The 22,222-nt window shown below is 40.7% G+C and overlaps 1 protein-coding gene across 1 annotated transcript in view; it reads left to right on the forward strand.

Annotated features, from left to right (window-relative positions):
* Nucleotides 1-2,767: 2,767 nt before the first annotated feature.
* Nucleotides 2,768-22,222, forward strand: part of hpse2 (heparanase 2) — a 57,911-nt gene continuing 38,456 nt past the window's right edge. The window contains exons 1-3 of the mRNA XM_069144051.1: nt 2,768-3,045; nt 4,856-5,010; nt 6,410-6,571. Coding sequence (XP_069000152.1) covers nt 2,768-3,045; nt 4,856-5,010; nt 6,410-6,571 — 595 coding nt within the window. The remainder of the gene's footprint in view (nt 3,046-4,855; nt 5,011-6,409; nt 6,572-22,222) is intronic.

Below are 22,222 nucleotides of genomic sequence, written 5' to 3' on the forward strand. Positions count from 1 at the left end.
TCACTGGAAGACAAAAACTAAACGAACCCGTTTAGTAAATCTCACTCCATCACATCGGATATGCACTTTAACTTCCCCAGATAACTCCTCCATCCGACAAAATCCCGTATGTCCCAATAACATGGTTTGCCAATCATAATGTTTGAAAATCTAACTTAAAAAAAAACCAAGTTATAGGCTTTATATATGGGCTAATAATATTCTTAAAAAAAAATAAAAAATCGCATTATCGTATTTTAATTATCTGATGATGATGGCAGATAGGCTATTATATGTGACTGACAGTTGGAGGTGGCCAAACAAAACTTTAAAAAAAAGACAGCAGTTAATCTCTAAACGAAAATGACTAACTAAAAGACAAAAAGTCCATAAAAAGAAGTTAATTAAACCAGATAAAAATCTTTTGCTGAACAAAACCTTTTAAAATTATACACGACAGAAGTAGCGGAGTCCAAGTTTCCCTTTAGATCGAGTACATGTGTTTATACAGGCTATTAGTGCCCAAATTCCACCCTCAAATGATTAATCGGTAATTAAGGGGTGTGATCAAGTTTGTTCAGAGAACTGGTTTATTAAGACCGTTGGTGTTAATTGTAATGCTTTACAACGCACAACTTTTAAATGAATATGAAGAAGATGGTTGCTGTAATCGAATATATAGTCTGAACCGATAACTGAAGTTATATTGTTGAAATTACGGGTCCTAACTTCTCTCTTTAAAAAAAAAAAAAAAAAAAAAAAAAAAATTCTGCTGAGGAGGCGAGTTTATTTTGTGCTGTTTTGATTGAATGGTATAAATCGGTCCAAAAAACAACACAACAAAACAGACAGTATTCTAAATTAATATTTTAACAGTTTTAACAACATTCACACCAAAACTTTGAATATGATAAACAGAAATGCTCAGCAAACTAATCACACCGCACCCGATTTCCTCTTTAAATATTATAAAGGCCTATGATTAAATCAATGTTTCCTTAGCCTGAAGTTTCTTTTTACTTTTCATAGAAAAACATCCTCAAAAGCGAGACACAGTTTGAGAGGTAAAGAAAAAAGAGCTAATCAAACATAAATATAAAAGTTAGATATCTTTCCACTGGCAACAAAAAGTCTGGTTACATTGAAACCACATGTTAACTATATGATGTCTAGCTGCGCCAAAATGACAAAAGTCACAGAATTTAGTTCCATCTGCAGATGTATTGTTTAAATCTCACCGTGTAACAGGCTGGATTATGACGCGTAATTGCAGCCTGTTCTTTCAATGTGTTTAACGGGAACTTTGGTGTCTGAAGCCAGCAACGTTAACACCTTTTTGCGGTGTGGTTGAAATGCATTCGTGAGTAGGTGTTGTAGGCCGGGATGAAAAGATTAAACCGGGTTTTACGAGGTACATTTTCCTCTCGTGTTGTTTTCGGCTCATCTGTGAGACAGCAGTGACCTTAAACGACCACCTCTTGTCGGCCTGAGGAGAGTTTGGCGCGCTGTGCCCTAGAGAAATCACAATAGACTGCACTTTTGTGTGTGTGTGTGTGTGTGTGTGTGTGTGTGTGTGTGTGTGTGTGTGTGTGTGTGTGTGTGTGTTTCTTGCTCATCAATGCTCCAACAACATCTGGACTCAAAAGTCATATAAAGAGTTTATAGGTGAGTTCCATGTATCGGAACTTACGTCCCAAATTGGTTTTGAATGCTCCTGAAATGGCGCCAAATATTCACAATGCCATATCCAGTTGTCATATTAAAAATGTGCAGTCAATTCGTTGTTTTTTTTTGTCAAACAGTTTGGACCTCTTTAGCGCTGTTGACAAGATTGTATCTGTTCTGAGTTTGAGGCAAAACTTTGTGTGCTTTTCAAGAGTAGGCCGGAGATTCTTGTAGACCTAAAAGCGTCAATATTCTGGCGATGTTCTGACAATATTGATAACTATGACTTTAGTAAGACTGTGATCAGAAGTGACCATTATGACGTGCAACTGGGTTTGTTGATTGTAAGGAGTGTACGGTGGGTGAGCCTGAGTTAAGGCGCTTTCACTGCACTATACATATAATCTAATTCATTTTTCATGAGAGTTTTGTATATTTTACTCCCACTTATGCTCTTCCTTAACTGAACAATAATCTCTTCCTCAATTATAGATTCTTATCTTTACAAAAACGAATAGGCACACCGACGTATCATTTTTCGAGGTTAAAAGCCTTTAAAAAAAAAACAAAAAACAAAAAAAACTTAGGCTTGGGCGGCTACTTGTTGATACAGAAATCCGCTTTTTTAAAATTTTGGTTTCTTACTAATTATATTTGTATTGTTGTAGGTCTACTATTCCAGACATGATTTCAGACAAATACGTTCCTTTAATCAGAAAACACTGTTAGGATTTAGAAAACAATGCCTCCTCATCTCTTAAAACTAAATTATTAACCTCATTTGCGAAAAACACTCCTTTAGAGCAGCCTGTACTCATACCTCAGAGAACCTTAGAGGGGCGGTGCTGCCTCCTCTCCTCCCAGCTTCTGGCTCCCACAACCGGGAAGGCTGTCTCGGGGCGTGCGCTCTTGCGTGCAGCTCCCAAAAATACTCAGAGGGGCGGAGGGCAGAGGGGGTGAGACAGCTCGACAGGAACACAGTTCCAGATCGATGAGACCGAGGTAAAGAACCAACATCGAACTTCGGGGCAGCGGGGTTTGTTTAGTCGGGTTTTTTTTTTTTTCATTCCCATCCTAAAGCCTCTTTATGCGCACTGATCCCCCTGCTCTCCAAACCAAGAAGATGCCCAAATCCTCAGCGTGCGTATTCCCGTGGTCCTCCCTGCGGCTGGCATCTTTGATTACTTTGGTAGTGCAGTCGGTGCTCTCTTCCTCCTACTCGTCTTCCTCCTCTACGTATCAGAGACCAGCAGCCGGAGGGAAACGACCAGGCTTCATGGAGAGGACGTTGGTGCTCCTGGATGTCAACACCCGCAGTCCGATCAGAGTCCTCAACGACAACTTCCTTTCTCTGCAGCTGGACCCCTCGATCATCAAAGACGGCTGGTTGGACTTTCTGAGGTACCAAAAAGTTTCACGCTTGCCGTCAACATCGATATATAGTGGTGTGATCTGTAGTGTTTGGTGGATCTTTTATTCATTAAGCCCGCAGCCACGTTGTCTGAAATGTAATGGAGTGATCTAGTACGTTTCTTCCTCACTCAGGAAAATAAGTGATCCAATGGTCCACACTGATTTTGATTTTGATTGAGGGCCTAAACCTTTAAATATCACGTAATAAGGCGACACTGAGAGCGAAAGATGACATCAAGGGCTATCCGTGTTGGTTTTGTTGCCGTTATAGTGTACAGTTTACACTGTGTACGCATAACACAGTGATTAGGGTTAGACAATGTGCCCCTTGCTTGACTAGTTTACGGTGCAAAAGGTCATTTTCAAAAGTTAGTCAATTTCGTCTTGAGGTTTTGATTTTTAATATTATTATTTTGCAAAACAACTAAAATGCAGTTCACTTTGGTCCAGGTCCCCTGTATTGTTTCAATATAAACATTAGTTTAAATGAAGGGTACATTTTTGATTGACTTTTATTCCTTTTTTAGTGAATTTTCACATGAGCATTTCTTTGAACAGTGAAAAAGAGTGTGAGGCTACAACCCGCAGCCACTGTCACGTTATTTGACCACGGACTATGGGTAACAACATTTAAAAAAAAAAATCAAATACTTGCCATAATATCGTTAATCCAATGTGTATACCAAATGTATTACTTGGATTTGATTTAATAATATCAGAAAGTATTCTTCAGTCTAGTTGAGTTCATGGAAACCGTTTGGTGACAAACTTTTTACCCTTGTAAAAGAGGATTTCATATTTTATAGTAAACATTTTTAACTTTCAGTTTCATCCCATAGCCACCTTTTTAACATTTCTTCCTTTAACATAATTACTTTTACAACTTTGTTTTGGCTTGGTTGTTGTTCAGTCTTCCCCCTTATTATTACCACGTACCTTCTTCAACTACAATTTGAATAATTGTTTATTGAAAACCTCAACCAGAGGCAGTTTGGCCTGCTGGCCATCACTTAACGTATCTTCACTTTATTGTATGGAGCTCAAGCCGACTGCCACGTAGGCGGTGGTGGAACAAATAGCTATTCACCACAAAATTAAAGTCCCGTATGTATTTTCTAGTTTTTCGAAACTTAAAACTTCATAAAGGCAACGCTAAAATATTAATTTTCACCTAAGGTAATTCTTTTTAAATTTTTGACTAGCAGAAAGCACAAATAATAAACAAAGGCTACTTTGTTTTTAGTAGTCGTGACGGCTGAAAATAAAAGCAGTTACAACACATCAGTTGCAAAATCGTTTATCCTTTTATATGAGCTATATCGGTAACTCTTTCGAATTTAAAAAAAAGTAGAGAGTAAAACTGTTCATCATCTTAACATGTGTATTTAATCCTTGATTCCCAGTCCTTCACTATCCTGCTATCTGATTCTTTTTCCACCGGATGACACATGATGTTAAAAATCTGTCTCTTCGGCCTGCAGATGTAATAGAAAAATAGAAAACAGAAGTTTTGTGATTGGCTTCCACCGAATTAACATGCACAGAAAGGACAATAAATTACTTTTGATCTTTTTTTTTTTTTTTTTTGTGCTGTCTTTTTAATAGGTATTTGGATTGTAAAAGTCTGAAATATAGTAAACTGACCGAAATCTGCAAAGAGAACGAGGATTTTTCTCCCAAATATGTCTCTTAAGTATTAAATGAAGCTCCAGACACAGGTGCCAGGTGAGTGACGCAAACGTTTGACTCTGCTGATTGTATTCCTACCTATTTCTCCTCCTGTCCCGCGCGCGTGCAGCTCCAAGCGGCTCGTGACCCTAGCGCGCGGCCTGTCGCCCGCCTTTCTGCGTTTCGGCGGAAAGAGAACCGACTTCCTGCAGTTCAACAACCAGAAGAACCTCGCGAAGTTCAGAGGACCAGGACCAGACTACTACCTGAAGAACTACGAGGACGGTGATTTACACACGACATTTGGCCTCTTCCTCTCCCTTCTGTTGTATTTTTTTTTTTTTTTTTTTCCACGGACGTTTCTGCGGAAGCGTCTGTTCCTCGGGTCTGTTTTCAAGCCTCTGAAAAGTCAGTGGATTTGAGTTAAGTCCTCTAAAGGTTAGGGTTGTTTATTTATTTTTACACTGCGCCAATGTCTTTGTAAAATGCGGTAAATTGTCAGGTGGCAGGGACATTTTGTTAAAACGAATGTGAGAAGATGCGCAAGAGTTATGAGTTAGTACATTATGAAAACCCAAAACGTGTTGGGACTCATTTATTGTTCTTCGCCTTCCTAAACAATTGCTAGCCAGGGTTGGTTTGACATTTAACTCCAGCCTACCTTCATTAACTATTTAAATGTTCACTTTTTTGATTAAAAACAAATACTATTTTAGGGTGGTGCTTCTAATTATGTCATTTGCCCTAACTATATTCTTGTAAAATATTGGAAACATCGCTCAATACAACACAATTTAACTACGCCTCAAAGTGCGAAATTACCGTAAATCGAGATTATTTAAACCGTTTCACCCTTAATTGAGCATTAGGACCTCCATAAATAACCTATAGGAAGTATTAGAGCTCTCGACTGCATTAGTTTTAGCTAAATGTGGCTAATATAGTTATAAAATACCAATTTGGGCTGCGACTAAAGATTATCTTCATTATCAATTCATCTGTCAATTATTTTCTCGATTAATCAATAAACTGTTTGGTTTTTAAAAGGTCAGAAAATGGTCAAAAATGTGGACTAGTGTTTCTTACAGCCAAAGATACAGGCTAAAGTGTTTTTTTTTTTTTTTTTTTTTAATCCCAGCCAACAGGGATACAGCCCATCATTATTCAATTTATTATCATGAAGAAGAATTTGAGCATTTTTCATAAAAAATAGACCCAAAACAATTAATCAATTATCCCCCCCCCCCCCAAAAAAAAATGCCAATTAATTTATTCTTATTTAACTAATGGATTAATTGATATAATCTTTGTGGTTGTCATGCCAACTCTGTTTACACTTGAGGAAATTTAAGGATGTTTTTGAAACATGGAGTTTATGACACACATTTGTGTTATTTTTGATGGCATACATATTGATATAAAAAAAATGTTTTTGAATAGTAAAGTGTTAACCCCCCCACACACACACAACTACTCAGGTTTCATCATGACATTTAGGCTTTATTTGAAAATAACCATTTTAAAACAAAACTTGAGATTCACGATAGGTTTCGGTGAAAATGGCAACATCGGTGTGACATTACAGGATAGTGTGATATTGTTCAATCAAAGACAAAAATATGAACTTCGCATCAATCCCCCCCCCCCCCCCCCCCCCCCCCCCCTCCATTGTGCTGTCTCGCAGACATCGTGCGCAGCGACATTGCACTGGACAAACAGAATGGCTGCAAACTGGCCAACCACCCCGACATCATGCTGGAGCTGCAGAGGGAGAAGGCTGCCTCGACGCAGCTCGTCCTGCTGAAGGAGCAGCTGTCCAACATCTACAGCAACATTACAATAACAGGTAGGAGATCACACACACACACACACGCACACGCGCACTCGCACGCACACACACGCACAATAGGTCATTTTTGGCACCCTATTTTTGACATACTGTCTGGAATTTGTGGGTCATGTACAAGCGTATGTGCACACGCATACGGTTCAAAGCATGCCAGTGTAAACCATCAGCTTTCAGAATGACAAATGTAATTTGTAAAGGAGGAATGTGGGGATGGATAGAAGGGTGCAGCAGCAGAGGCTAGTAAACAGAGCACTGACATTTTCACTGGTTACAGTTAACTCAACCTGACCGCAGAAGGAACTCTGGAGTCTTGACTTTGGGTGGGCTGCATTTCATATCTGTTGACTGTGACTGACTGGGATGGAAATGAGGAACTGCAGGAGAAGAGAATAAATGAGTCATTTGTCTGTTGAAATTACTGCAGCGTTTGGAATTATCCACAAACCTGTGCTTGGCAGTGTGTGTCAGAGTGTGTCAGAAACGATAAAGTTAATACTCTTTATCATCTTTTACGGCGCTCTGAATTCCAAATAAAAATGAGGATGCTTGTTTGAGGTAGCTAAAAGATAAACACTACGGACCTCCAAAACTTAAGCCATAAGAAAGAACAAAAAGGTGTATCTACGGGATGGTGCCCCTTTACATTTTTAGTGGTCGCAGCAGTGCACCTGAAATTTAGCAGGTCTTTGGTGTGCAGACAATTGTCTTTGAACAAATACCATATACATATTTTCCAACCTTACCTGAAAGCAACATTATTTCACTGTAGTGAATCACGACATAGTTCTGAGTTTTGGGGGCAGTTTGGTGTCATAAGTCCATTTGAAATCACTCACTGTTAACGGTGCGGTTAATGACACAGAAAGAGGGAGCTGGTGGGGACTCTGTACGTGTTTGACTTGCAGCAGTCGGCGGTCGGGCTGCCTGCGAGAACGCAAGACGGTGTAAACACACTTGCGCCTCCTCTGTTGGGCTAAAGAGCAAAGAGCTCTTGACAGTTTAAGGCGCCACTAGTTCTAGCCGCATTATGCAGGCCAATGGCTAACTGGTGACTGGTAAACTAGCGGCAGAGGAGTTCACTCAATCGCCGGTCTCCTCATGCCATTAATTTATAGCGTGCGTCGCATGCTAAATTAATAGTTTACCCACTCAATAGACCACAACAACAAAGTGGTGATTCGACATTTAAATAGAAAAAGTCTGTCGCTAATCTGTAAACTACAGCCTTTTACGAGCAGAATCTTCTGGTTGCACTAAAAAAAATCTCAATGGTTTATAGGATTGGCTCAAAAACATGCTAATACCAGCATTCGTTTTGCTGGATGAGCAGTATAAATGGTGAATGTGGCTGATGAAAATAGAAAATATGCTGTCCTTTGAGCAAAGCACAGTCCCTGAATTTTGTGTGGATACATTGTGCTGATTATAGTGACATTAATGAGCTGCAATTTATTCCCTTAGAGCTGTGTTGGGTGTGTGAAGCAGGACGCTGTTTAAATCGACAATAATCACCAACGTGTCTGACAACTGACAAGAAATGTAATGCTAAAACTTTAACGTGAGAAATTTCGGGTGCACCCGAATGAAAATATTGGGTACGCATTGGTGCAACCACCGTAAAAAGTTAGTCTGAAGCCCGGATTTTGCAATAAATAATAAAACGCTTATCAACACAAGCTAGAGCAACATCCATAGAATAATATATAAAAGGGTCTTCTAAGTCTCTCTTTTTTTTTTTTTTTTTGCCTTATTAAAAAGAAACACATTTCTTATCCCCCTCAGCATCTTGACGTGTTAGTGGGTGGGGAGTCGTTTTTGGGGAGATGGGATTTGTATTCCAAAAACAGAGAATCACCCAGAAAGTGAGTCTTGAAAGCCAAAGAGTTTGTGGAAAAGTAATTTTGGACATGGGAACTGACTTAAAACTCAGTCACAGAGAGTGCATTGATTTACAATTACTTTGGAGCCAAATCCACTGTTACAAAGTCTTACAACGGTTTAAAAATGAAGATACGATCATAAACACGACCTCATGTCCACTGTCGATCCAGGGACTTATGAAATGTTTGTCCATGCGTTTTGAAAAGACATCGATTAACCAAAAATAATTCTCCAGTGAACCCAGTTGAATGCATCAATGATATTTTTGATCATTACACACACAACCAGTGGCTTCGCGCGAGTGGGTCTGCAGTGCATTTTCCATGTATTGAAAAGGTTCCGCTTCCCTGGAACAAAGTGACCCTGTCTGTATGTTGCAGTATGAGTGATAGAGGCAGATATGAACAACGTACATCAGCTGCGTATTTTCAAACAGTCTCAAGTGCCACAGTCAAAACATTGCCTTGTGGCATTTATCAAAGTAGGCAAATACATAGATGGAGAATTTGGAACCTGCTCGTATGAGGGGTCAGTTCACAAGTTCAGGCCAGGAGTCATGTAATGCAGCAACCTATTATTGATGCTGTAGTGTTAAAGCTGTGCTTAAAGGCCCTTCGGCACTTTCAGTGTTTTTGTCACCACAGGAACTTCAGGATATTAAACAGAGCCCAGACCGTCTGCAGACATCGATATTAGACTCCGTACTTTATATCAGTCTAATCTTTGATTTAACGTGCTGATAGCGGTTGTGTGATTGTGTTTTTTCTGTCAGTCTCACTTGGTGTTTACGTTAATGAAAGGTCAGAGACGCAAAAAGTCGGGCAAAAAAGTATTAGCAGGGTGGATGTGATGGCCGGTGAGGCGGACACGTGCGTAACTTATTTTATTCAACAGGAACAGTGATGTGCGTTCAGGAAGTGATATCACCATGCGACCTTCGAGACAAGCAAAAGATAGTATTACGATAGCTGCCACAACTTCTTTATTAACTGAACTACTCAAATCACGGCAGCCTGAAAAACCACGCAGGGGTCAGTTGAGGAGGTGAAGATGTTCCTCTTTTTGTTTTCCAGCGTGCGTGTGCGTGTGTGAGAGAGAGAGAGAGAGAGAGAGAGAGAGAGAGAGTGAGTGAGTGAGTGTGAATGTGTGTGTGTGTGTGTGTGCGCGCCCGCGTGTGTGCGCGCGTGTGTGTGCGCGTGTGCGCGCGCGCATGTGTGCGTTTGTCAGTTTCATGCGGTGTTGCAATAATAATGGCGAAGCATTGAGGCGGCACTATCTGCAGTGGAAAACAAAATTCAGAAAACCACATTTCCCATAAACCCTCCTGCTTCCTGTCACAAAGCGGATGTTGCCACTTGCCCACTTCGCTGAGCTGCAGCATGGAGACCAACAGAGGCATCCAGTCGTCTGTGTGATAGTTATGTAAATATAAACATGGTGATGATTGAATATGCACGGTTCTTTCAAGCTTATTTGAATTTTGTGCAGACTGTAATTACCTTGAAGTCCTAAAATGTAAAAGTAAATATTAAAATTGGTTTTACAAGTGGGAATAAGATTAAATAAAAAAAAAAAAAAATATGTATATATATATATATTAATGTCGTAAAATTTATGGTATGAATGAGTCATGTTAAATATTATTTTCCCATGTTTGACACTTTTTGCATCCTTTCCCTGAGTGATTAAGACCCCGCGGGAAACTTGGTCTCTTTAAATTTGAACTCCGAGCGTGATGGTTGTAGAAGTAGGATTTAGACAAAGAGAGCGATGCCATGCTTTGGGCAGGTGCAGAGGGAGGAACAAAGCCAAACGAAAGAGCTTTATTTACCCGTAGAAGATTTACTGGCAGGTGCTCTCTCAAAAATTCTCATTCCTCCAAGAACAGACAGAAGCTACGCGTCTGCTCCCGGGAAATGTTGTTTGAAGTTCTGGAGGATATTTTCAAAGATTGTTTGTGAAGTTGGAGCTGCTGTTTTTTTTTTTTTTTTTTTTTTTTTTTAATGGTACAAAATGTCTCTTGTGGTATTTAACACACTGTATATTGACCATTTTAGTGGGTAAATATAGTAAGTCACCAGAAAAACCACTGAAAGTGTGAAGTTGTTTGAGTTATGGACTCATTATTATGCTGAGTCGAACTCCAAGCATGTTGTGTAAACAGAGGCACTAAGGATGTGTTTAAATATGGTCTGGTAACAATTAGTCAAGATTGTGTGTGTGTGTGTGTGTGTGTGCGCGTGCCTGTGTGAAGACAGGTGGTGTTTAAAGGACCTTTAACAGCCTCGCGCCATCCTTTTTCACTCACCACTGCCTGACCTTTGACCCAGGCTTGTTAGAGCTATCAGTAACGGGGCCACTCTGAGCGCACATTCAGCCTGGGAATGAAGTTGAGGAATTACCCCGACCTCAGACAAAGTCATGGCCGACGTCATCTCCTGTGTCTCCGCAGGATTACATCCCTCCGCCGGGGATCGTCTCCCCAATTTTTCTTCCTCTCGTTCTTCCTCATGCCGTTCCTCTACCGCCACCAGTTCCTTCACCCCGAACTCATTTTCTCTTTTATGTTTACTGTTAGTTTAGCTTTGTATATTGTGACTTCTTTTGAACGTCTTACGTTTATTTGACACGTCAGAGAAAGAGAGGCAGTCAATCCGTTCAACCTGTGACTGTGTCGTTCTTGCAGTCCTGCGGCCGACCGATCGATATTTGCAAACACGGGCAAGAAGAAAATCTTCCTAATACGGAGGAACTGGAGAAGCCAGAGTCAAACATTAGGATGTTATCAGTTATATACGGTCTCCGGCTGCTTGTGAGACAGTGAGTAGGAAACTTGTTTTGCTATTTCCTTTGTTTAATATCAATGATTTTTGTTTCGATGTTTTCCTTGATTTGATTGAGAGATGGGAAACACTGCTGATAAATTGAACATACATCATTTAATCGAGTGGAGCAAAACACGCAGTCGGTTTATGTACATAGCTGTAGATGGCTCCACTAACAGCATCATCGTGCCTACACGGTGTTATATGATAGATGAACGTTGATATGAAACAGGCGTACATCATCCGTTCCTTCACAGATGGTGATGAAGGAAAAAGTAATACTTACAGCATGCGTGGTTAAATGTTAGTTGCCGTATAGCTAGATATTGTCAATGGGTATGTTTGGTAGCATTAGTGGTCACTGACAGAAATTTAAAATATACCTTAAATTCGTTGCCTCTGCAACCAGTATTCAGATATGCATTTAATTTCTTTCAGCATCGGCGCAATACGAGGCGCATATGCCTGTTTCTTGTCTGCTCAGCACTACGGCAGCCTTTTTTTTTTTTTTTTTTCTGTTTCTTACAGGTCGTGGAATTCCGTCTTTTTAATCGGTCAACGTCAGGGAACAGTTAGAGAATTTGCCTTTTGTCTTGGAGCGGGAACCCGATGTAAGCGACCATTTAAACCTCATATACGAGGATAAACTAAGTAATACCTTATACTGAGGGACGGCTGGTGGCTCAGATGGTAGTAACTCATTGTAAGGTTCAGCTCAATCTCCGGTTCTTCCTGTCCAAATGTCTCAGACAACACACTGAACCCCAAGTTACTCCTGGTGGCAGCTCTGTCGCCATTTATGCGCGAGTGAATGGGAGGCGACAATTGGGAAACGAGCGCCGAGGTAAAAAGGTGCTGTATTCGTGAAGACCATCCATTCCGGTTATAAATACTAGCAAAGGGCCAGATTATGTGATACGCGCCCTGCATTTGCAAGACTTTATTGGGAATCTTTAACGAGAAGTTGAATTTCATCCTGGACCCCTGACGTAATGCTGCTGCTGGGGCGGTTATTTTATGTTTCTTACACTTAAATACGAGTGTTTCCTGGTTACTTTTTGGCACAAAAACGACACGGTTAGGTTTTATGGAAGGATAATGGCAAAAGATGAGAGCCATGAGAGCCATGGTGAATTAAACCATGGTCGGCATTTAAGGTTACTACTTCCTTAAATGTTCGTCATCATGGCAACAGCAAATGCTGTTTAAGAAAACTGTCCCGACTCGCCTTTGAAAATGCGAAGCTAACAGCGGTTCGCCGTCGCACCGTACCGTGCACCCCAGTCTGCTTCCTATCAACTCACATTATTTAGACATCACTTCTGCGGGACACCAGATTGTTGTTATTTACACAACTATTCGAGTTCGCTGTGCTTACGTAGCTGCGGGTCGTTGAAAGCTGTTTGCATAAACCACTCGTGGGTTAATTTCTCGGAGGAGCGCGCAGACAGTTTCTGGACATCATTGGAGGAGGAGGGAGGCGGGGATGAGATACAAGGGGGTTAAGTAGGACGTATTTTTAGGCAGGAGCTGATGTAACCTGGATGCCAGATAAGCAGAATTTTGTCAGTAGACGGAGCCAGGTTCACGGAGAGCACATTTTTAAAAGTGAAAATGCAATAAATCCTGTAAAGCAAATACGAAGGTCCAGCAACAGTCAGAACTTCAAGAAAGCTGGTTGTCGTCCTGATATTTCTGCTCGTGTCGTAAACCTCGCAAAGGCCAACAATTGCTGAGTGGAGAATGAGTACTGGGTCAGATGGTTAAAGGGAGTGCCAGAGGGGAATGAAAGATCACTGCAGAGGGTGAAGCATTTTCTTTCGTCCCGCCAATTTTAACGGACTATCCTACACACCAATGGAAATATTATTGTCAGAGTAAATGAAGCAGAACTTTAAATCAGGGGATACTCCTACATTTTAAACCAGAGCACAGCATACCCCGCGTGGCTGTGCGTTCCAAAGTGTCTGCAGTTTTCGTAAGCGAAACGAAGCTTTTACAGCAACACAAGATCCTACATTTGGGTTGTTGTTTAGTTGTACAAGTCGGCTCCGTGATCTGCCAGATAGTTTGCAGCTAGACCTCATGATTCAGCCTCTCCTCTTTCTCTCTTTCTTAGTCTGATCTCACGCGCACAGTATCAAGTGACACGAATGTTTACAGTGTCTAATCAGTTGTTAGGTTTAAGTAAACATTGCTGAGAGCACATCAGACACTAATACCTGAGCCCCTCGCTTTGAACTGACAGAGGTGCAGCAGTCAGAGACAGAAGCTGCAGGGCTCCACTGGAAAGGAAACGTGAAAAGAGCGGCGCTGCAGAGAAGACACAAGAAGTGTGAAAGAACTCTAATGCAACCATTCTTTTGCAACAAATGTGCAACAGAGCCAGCCATGTCCGCTGTCCTTCCCTCACCCAACCATCCGTTGGTTACCATGTGTTTCTCATGCAGAATGGAAGAATGGCTTTTGTCACCGATCGAGCTGTCCAGTGTTTATGTTCTTAAGTTTCTGCGTACAGGAAGACGGAGGAAAATTCTAATTTCTGCATATCGGAACGGCTCCTACATGGAGTTGGGATAAAAAAAAAAAAAATCTTACCAAGCGTGCCTAGAAATATTAAAGTGGCAATTCCAAATGAATTTTGTAACTTCCTATTCAGTTGTAGCATCATAGTGAGCTACTTTGTAGGATAAAATAAATGTGCTTTTTTTGGGCTCCACTTCAATTTACAGTCTACCTTGTGAAACCGACATTAGGCTGCGTTTGTAAACGCATTTGACGCAAGACCACACATCAGTATTTTACAATTACGATTGCACAATTGGATAATTACAACGCATCAGAATTTCGGTGCGCAAACTTTGCTCTATAATACATTGGTGCAGAGGAGTGAATGAAATTCATATTCCTGACAATAAGCATATAATGACTTGTTAAACAGTACATACAGGAAGTTTAAAGTGAGGAAAGACAAACATTAGAGCAAGCACAGAACTGGGAATTTACCGAACATCTGCGAACGGCCTGAACATATTTAACATCAAAACGAACCGGCACAGCTGTCTGAAGTCACAGCGCCTCTAGTTATAACTTTCTGTTTTTACTCATTTGAAAAATCAAAACATATTTTCTGCATCATGCTCCAACCTTTTGATTAGTTCTGCTATATGACTCCACTCTGCCTTTTATCCACTCTTGTTAATCGTATGCTTAAACCTCTTTTGTAAGGCTTAGAAGTGTTTCTTGAATGTGTGCCTTATCTTTTTGTTTAGAATTCCCTCAGTGAATAGACACACATAAGACCTAAGTTGTGATGGATTGAGTTTTCAGTCTTGCAGCTGCTTCAGCACTCGGTCCCTCTCCAACTCATGGCAGAATACAGATTTATTAGAATTTCTCCTGCCAAGTTTCACACTGTAACACTACAGTGCAGCCAGTTGCCGTGTCGGCAGGAGAATGAATTTAATCTGCTTTGATTTGTTGATACCTATAATGATATTATTGGATATGAGCGTCCATTGTGGATCTTGGACAGACCAGGAGTAAAACGAACATCATTAAAAGAGTAGTTCCAATATTTTCAAACCCGATTTATATCAGTACAAAATCCCCAGTAGTACTCTATGATACATATGTAATTTCCCACAATGTAGCTGGCTGCGAGCGCTCCCTGCGCGACCATCGGTAAAAGTCCGCCAAAGGACGTCTGGCGGACTTCTGGAGCTGCGTTAGAAACTACAGACTGTTTATTTTCTGGGTTTCTGCAGCTTGTCAATGCCAAGGAGAGGCGGGTTCTGTCCTCACTGCTCCAAACTCAAAAACGGCCCGTCCGCCGTGCTGCCTACTCGCGTACACAAACCGGAGGACTACGGCAGAAAGTAGCGTTGATATGCGCGACAAGCCTTTTAACAGTGTAACGCTGGATTCAGACATTCAGGGCTACTTATAGGAGCTAAATTCAATTTCGGAGGAGTTCCGGCGTGCGGAGGAGGACGTGGCCGCCACAGCCGAGCGTGAAGGCCGAGCGCCGTGCAATGAAAGGGGGCGAAACGGACGTCTGAGCACACAGTAAGTGCAACATTATTATCAACATCACAGTGTAATAACATGCACTGCACGTTTAAAGAGGTACATTCAAGATTATCGTTCGCGTTACCTGGTTCGGCCTGACGGCAGCAGGTGACCCGGCTTTTTGTCACCACGGCGTTACAGGGTGAAATGATGTAGGCTACATGAGGTATGTTATAGATTATGTTACTGTATACACGGTCCCACCGTGTTACCCGGCGGTGTTCAAGTAGTTTAGCCTGACGTTAGCAGCTCGGACCGGCTTATAAACCACAACGTTACAGTGTGAAGTAATAGTTTACATGAGGTATGTTATAGATTATATTTTCGTGTATACACGGTCCCACCGTGTTATCCGGCGGGGCTATCGGAGCAGCCTGACGTTAGCAGCTCGGACCAGCTGCATGTGGGAGCTGTGGAAGTTTACACTTCAGCAGACGCAGCCACTCATCCGGAAAAGGGATGTGATGTTAGAACATAGTGTAAACCTGGTTTTAAAAAGCAAAAAGGGTGTTATGTCAGCGTCGTGCAATCTCTAGAAGTGCATTTCTCTCATAAATTATTTCAATGCATAATGAAAGATAGTGATAGTGTAGCCTACAAAATGTGACATGATAGTCACTATAATTTTTTATAGTTTAGCAGGGATTGTTTGATTGAACGTTAAATGGACAGACTTTGATTTTGCTGCTAGATACCCTGTAGTCATCAAATGTTTGTTCTTTACATTTTGTACTTTACTCTGAAGTACTTTTTATCACATTTTCTGTGAGCTGTGAATAAGCTTGACTCGCTAAGTTTTTTTTTCATTTTTTTTCTTGCAGACAACATCTCCTGACAGCCCGTTGCCGTTTCTTGGATTTCTTCAGTGAGAGACTGGGGAAGGACGATCGTCTTGTTTCGCCAGCCAGGGTAGTGCAGACCATCAGAGTGAAGTTTCCATCGCTGACGGACTGCACCAGGGACTCACAGAAACAGCAGATGCACTCGATGAGCCACAACTTTGAAGTATTCTTAGACATTGTTTAAATTTTAATAAGGTGAGAGATCATATTATTCATCTCACACAATCATTTGAATGTGAAATAAAAGTTCACTCGGAAATATCTTTTCAGACATTTTGTGAATAAAAGTTTGAATTTGCTGGTTTTAGCAGAGAATATGAAGTTTGACCCTCTTAAAATAGATTCTTTTCGCAGACAGATATTTCTGCCTTTGATTCATTCTGCACCTATATGACTACTATCATCCTGACAGTGTCTTGTATTGTTTGGCTTCGGTCGTCTCTCGATGCTTCAGATGAACTCTGTGGATTGAAAATCACAATAAACTCGTGTAAAATGTGGCTCTCCTGTGGGAGGAAGAGGAAGGACACATTTTTTTCTGAGTAAGAATGTTAAAATCTGTAGACGCATTTATGAAATGACTCGTAATTTTGGGCTACATTACAATTATGGTAAATTATATTTATACAGAAAAAGCAGTAACCAAGAGCCAACAAAACTGATTCGGCCTCGAAAAATATAATTTTGACTTTTGCTGAGCTTTTACAACACATGTAAACACACCTGTCTCGCTTGTGGCCTGCTTAGGAGGGCAAGATAGGCTCGCTCCTCGCTCCCATGTAGGAGGAAGTCTGCCGTTTAGAGGAGGACAATGAGAAAAGTTTATTGTTATTTGTATTTGTTTACAGCGCTCGGGACCCGAGAACAATGCAAGTCGAAAACCACTGCGACCAAAACGTTTTGTAAACAAACGGGCGGCTGCTCACTTGCTAACACCCCGGCTTAGACCTCCGTTCAAGCTTATCCAATAGAAACGACGTAGGGGCGGCTGCAAGACAACGCAACGGGCGCAGTGCATTCTGGGGTTTGTAGGCCTTCTGCACTTTGAGCCAAAATGAAGACTAAAGCCAGTTTTGTTTGGTCATGTAGCACTAATTTCAAAAATGTTTGCACCTATCAAGTGCATAGACACTTAGATTTTGTACAAAGACCGTCTTTACAAACTATTCAAACTATTCCTTTTAATGGCGGTGCGTATTCTTGTCCATGTTATGGATTGCCCGACCGTTATACTATTAGAAGAAGAGAAGCTGGAACCCTGTTGTGCCGTCCTGCCAACAACTGAGGCAAGTTCAAGTCCAAACCGCAATGTTTTTATACAAATACATTAGGCTTTAAAACATCATCAAATACATGAGTGATATCAAGCAGCGGTCCAAAATGTGAGATATTCAACACTGATTTTTTTTGTCTCTCACTTGTTGACAGTTAAAAAGTAATATTCTTGTCTCATAAAACAGATATAATAATAATATAGTAATGAATTTAAAGTTAATCTCTCATCAGACAAATTTATAATGACATCTTTTGACTTTTTTTTTTTTCCAATATAGGCACTTTTAAAATGCAAAGAAATAATTTAACTGAACAATTTGGCAGGAATTAAGACTGTTTTATTAAATTTGCTGTTATTTGCACTTGAGATGCATGTACAGTATAGTTGACCCACATTTTCACATTTCAACTGAAATTATTAACTTGTGGAGAGAAAAAAGGAATACGAGAAACAGAAAGAGGAGGAGAAATGCTGAGAGTCTTTAGTCATATATGAACAAAGAATGAAGACAGAATTTCATCCGTCGCTTTTTTTTCTTTCTGCCAATATTCTCTCATGGACATTAAAGTACCAAGGAAAGTGGAGCTCCTCTAAGTTGGCAGACTGTCTCTGAGGTCAAATATTGGCTAAAATCCGTGCACTGTAACACTGACAAGAATGAAGTTTTACCTGTTCAGCTTGTGATCAATGAATACTTGGTATTTTGCCAGCGGTCATGTAGGTAGAATGAAAGGATATGTAGTCTTTTCAACCGTATTGATTTATCAGGCTAGATCCATCCATTGGGGTCTCAGCAGTGCAAAGGAAGGAAATGTGCCACCTTCCCAGTACCCTTTACATTTTGCTTTACTCTCCAAAGTTAAGAAGGAAGAAGGCATGCTGGGAAATGCTAACTCGCTTGTCCAATGATCTCACCCCCTGTCTATCTGTCTGGGCGGGCTGCTGCATAGCAGTCATGTCAGTGTGTTTACACTGAGGTTGCTGCTTCAGTCCGTCTTGGTACGTTTCACAACACTGAAGCCCGTCTTTGCAGGCAATTGCCAGCAAACTGTACAAAACATATTCGAATTGCAGTTTTCCATCCAGGAGTGCTGTTGTTTCCAACAAAGTTGAAACCCCCCCCCCCTTTTTTTTTTTTTTTTTTTTTTTTTTTTTTTTCAAGTATTGGTTAGCTGCAGCGTAACATAATTTGTCCCAAATGCCCCTCACACGTGACATATTACAAACCGATCAGAATTTCCCAGCATGCCCTTTTCCGTCTTAACTTTTGAGACTAAACCTGCAAAAGTAAATAGGTCTCAACGATGGGTAGAAATAACTTATTTTGATATAACATGTAGTTTTAGAAGGACCAACAAAGATAGATAAAAGAGGCTCTTACTCAAAACCATAAGTTGCACAATGTGGAAAGGTGGTATGTAGCTATAGCTTCCGCTAGCCGTCCAGATTCAGTTCAAACAGAGGATGAGGTTTCCCTTGCAGACATATTTGGGCCAGAATTGAATATTCATCTAATAAAAAGAACTACAGAGGCAGCATTTATAAAGTTATTAAAATAGCTGGACTTAAATGCACTGCCTTATTTCATGGACCTGTTTCATTGTTCGTTGCAGTGACAACCTCCCAATGCTGCAATTTTTTAATATTTTGGATAAAATGTTCAATCAATATATAGTGATCACATTGTTATCGTGAATTGTTTTTGCCACATTCATCGTGTAGTGAAAATCTGATATTGTGACTGCCCTACTTTGTACATAGTTTAAGTGCAACAACAGCCTTATTTATGAGTAAGTAATACATGATCTAAAAATTCTAAAACCAGATTCGAGTTCTACAAAAAGTACTATAAGGTACAATTGATTTTAGTTTGTGGGGAAAACATTTCAAAAATTTTGATTGAAGTGTTATTTGTGGTATTAGATAAAACAATGCCAACAATGAACGCGCTGCTGTATCAGAACCAGACCGAGGACAATGCTGCTGGCATGAATAAATTGAAATCTTGGCATGTGGTGGTTTTGTGGAACACCAAAGCTCTAATGACGGTCTGACAATGACCCACTCGGCAGCTACTCAACAAAACCAACACTTTCAAGAAGGGAGATTTTTTTTCATTCATTTTTTATGCATTTCTCCCTGATTTTAGATGCATTGTAGACAGACAGGAAATATGGGGAGAAAAGAGCAGGAGAATTACTTGCAGTGAAGGTTTGGCCCTGATCTTTTCTTTTGTGTTTCATTCAAAACCATCTGTGCATTTAAACTTCTCGGCAGTAAAGTTTTAGTGTACAGTATAGTGTAGTATATTAGTGGTTTTTAAAGATGTAGTTGCATTTATTCTTTTGGCCACCATGTGCATCTATTTAGCACAGTTGTGTTGAAGGTTACGTTTATTTTAACTTCATCTCTAATAACAACCATTGTTTGAATACATTGTATGATTAGATTAGCCATGTTCAGGCGCTCGGCGAAAAAAGGTTTGGATCCAGAATTGAGCCCTGCGGCGCACCATTGTAACCACTGCAGTTTCACAGAGGCCTTTTACAGTGTCACACAAAGTAGTAACTTCAGACAACGTAGCTCTGTCAGAACGTGACCACGCCTACAATTATAGCAATTTCTATTTTATGTGGGTTAAAACCTGAATTTGTAATATGCTATTCTTTCATTCTGACCTCTCGGTTTACAATTATCAGCAGTGATATTAGCTCAGCGTGACAAACCCTTCATTGCCATATAGCATGTGTTTTTTCTTTACTCTATCCACATGGCCCGCACAGATCCAGAACTGTGTTTTTCCTTGATAGAAAGAATACCTTGGGTTTAAATCATGGATGGACATAACATGTAGTTCCATGTGTTTGCAATATGCTCCGAGACAAGTGCCAGCAACCTGCAAACGAATGTCATTTTAATAGCCTGATGCATGGGAAATGTTTGAAAGCAGTCCTTCCTCCCCTATGATTGTTTGGCATGACATCCAACCTCCACATTTTTCCTCAGATCTCTTGAAAACATACGTTTTGTGTCAAATTTCAAATCATGGCACTGTATTTTTGACTGCTTAGAGCCAGTTTGTACCAATGTGATGGACCTGTAGCTGGAATGCTGGTACCTCCAGAGTGTGTGTGTGTGTGTGTGTGTGTGTGTGTGTGTGTGTGTGTGTGTGCGCGCGTGCGTGCGTGTACACGTCGTACACGTCGTACATGTATGTGTCAGCTCTGCAAGAGTCCAGATGAAGTTGTTATCCTGAGGGGAAACATGCCTCCTTCATTACCAGCAAGACACATTTTATTTCCTTAATTTGACTCTTAGGCTGTCATTCGTTATTTATGAGATTGCGCTCTGTGTGTGTGTGTGTGTGTGTGTGTGTGTGTGTGTGTGTTGTGTGTGTGCGTGTGTGTGTGTGCGTGCGTGTGTGCGCCTGTCCATGTGTGTTTATTGTGTGAGGTTAGTAGTGGAAGTAGGGGCTATTGAAGGGGCTCGGAGGCTGTAACCACTGTTTAGGGAGGTGATTTGACCTGGTGTTTTAAGAATGTTAAGCTAATGTTTCTCCTTTCAACTACTTACACTGGAATTTAACACGCTCATTAGCATCACACAAATGTTTCCAGCATTTCTGCATGCGTGTGGGTGTGTGTGCGTGTGTGTGTGTGAGAGTGTGAGTGTGCGTGTGCGTGCGCGCCTCCTTTCCCTTGTAGTGAGAAGACGTCGTGTTGTCAAGAACGGATCAGTCATCATCAGTAAGAATCAGTGGAGTTTAGAAAGTTTTTGGCTTAAACATCGCATATATTTTCGTAAAACGTTATCAACATGAACATCTTTTCTCTTTTTTCCCCGACTATAATTTGTTCCTCATCTAGTTTGTATCCAACATGGTAGCTTCACTTAAGTTTTCTATTTTGTTTGAATTAGTCTCCCTCTGGACACATTCTTTAATCCCTTTTAAATCATTTCCCTGGATGTGTGAATTTGCCCTATTGAGTAGATGCCTGCCAGTGTTCATACTCCAGCACCGGGGACATTAATCTCACTGTCAGAGACCCCACCAATATATTATTGTAAACCTCAGAAAATGTTTCTTGCATAAGAGTTTGGCATATTTCTCTTCTGGCCACTTGTGAATCATCTTTAATTCTTTTTTTTTTTTTTCACTCTGCGCATATGGCTGGTTGGATTGTGTTGGACCTTGTCAGAGGCCATCTATCACTCCATGGTGTCCTGCTGGGTTGGAGATTCACAGCCCAGCTCTCTGTTCTCAGAATGAGAAAACAAGAGCGCGAGTAAAAAAAAGTAAGATTAAGAAAGGAGAGAGAGGGAAGGAAAAGGGGAATGGAAAGAGTGAGAAATGAAATAACGGCAACAGACACACAGAAAAAAAAAAAAACAGAAGACGGAGTGAAAACAGCATTAAAAGAATACAAATTATAGATTAATAAAATGTTTTTTCCATATGTGAGACCAACAAAGAGTGTTTTCAGCTTTTGCCTGAATCAGTTGTTTTACTATCCCAGCCAGCTCGGGCAGTTAAGATCTGCGGAACCAGCCAACACCTGCGGTTTAAAACTGAACTTTCGAGGTTCAGCAAACCTGTACGAGTTCAGGGATCAGTAGCTTCATAAGTGTTCGGCTCCCCAACGGCATAAATAACGTCCTCGAAGCTCTTAGACAAAAACCATTTTTAATAAAGAGGGTGTCTCCAAAAACCTTTCACAACCCATTAAGGTCTGGTTACCTCTGAATGTAACAG

Source organism: Embiotoca jacksoni, unplaced genomic scaffold, assembly GCF_022577435.1.
Source record: "Embiotoca jacksoni isolate LCO1_2020_lvr unplaced genomic scaffold, fEmbJac1.0.p SCAF_12, whole genome shotgun sequence".
In the NCBI taxonomy this organism is placed as follows: domain Eukaryota; kingdom Metazoa; phylum Chordata; class Actinopteri; family Embiotocidae; genus Embiotoca; species Embiotoca jacksoni.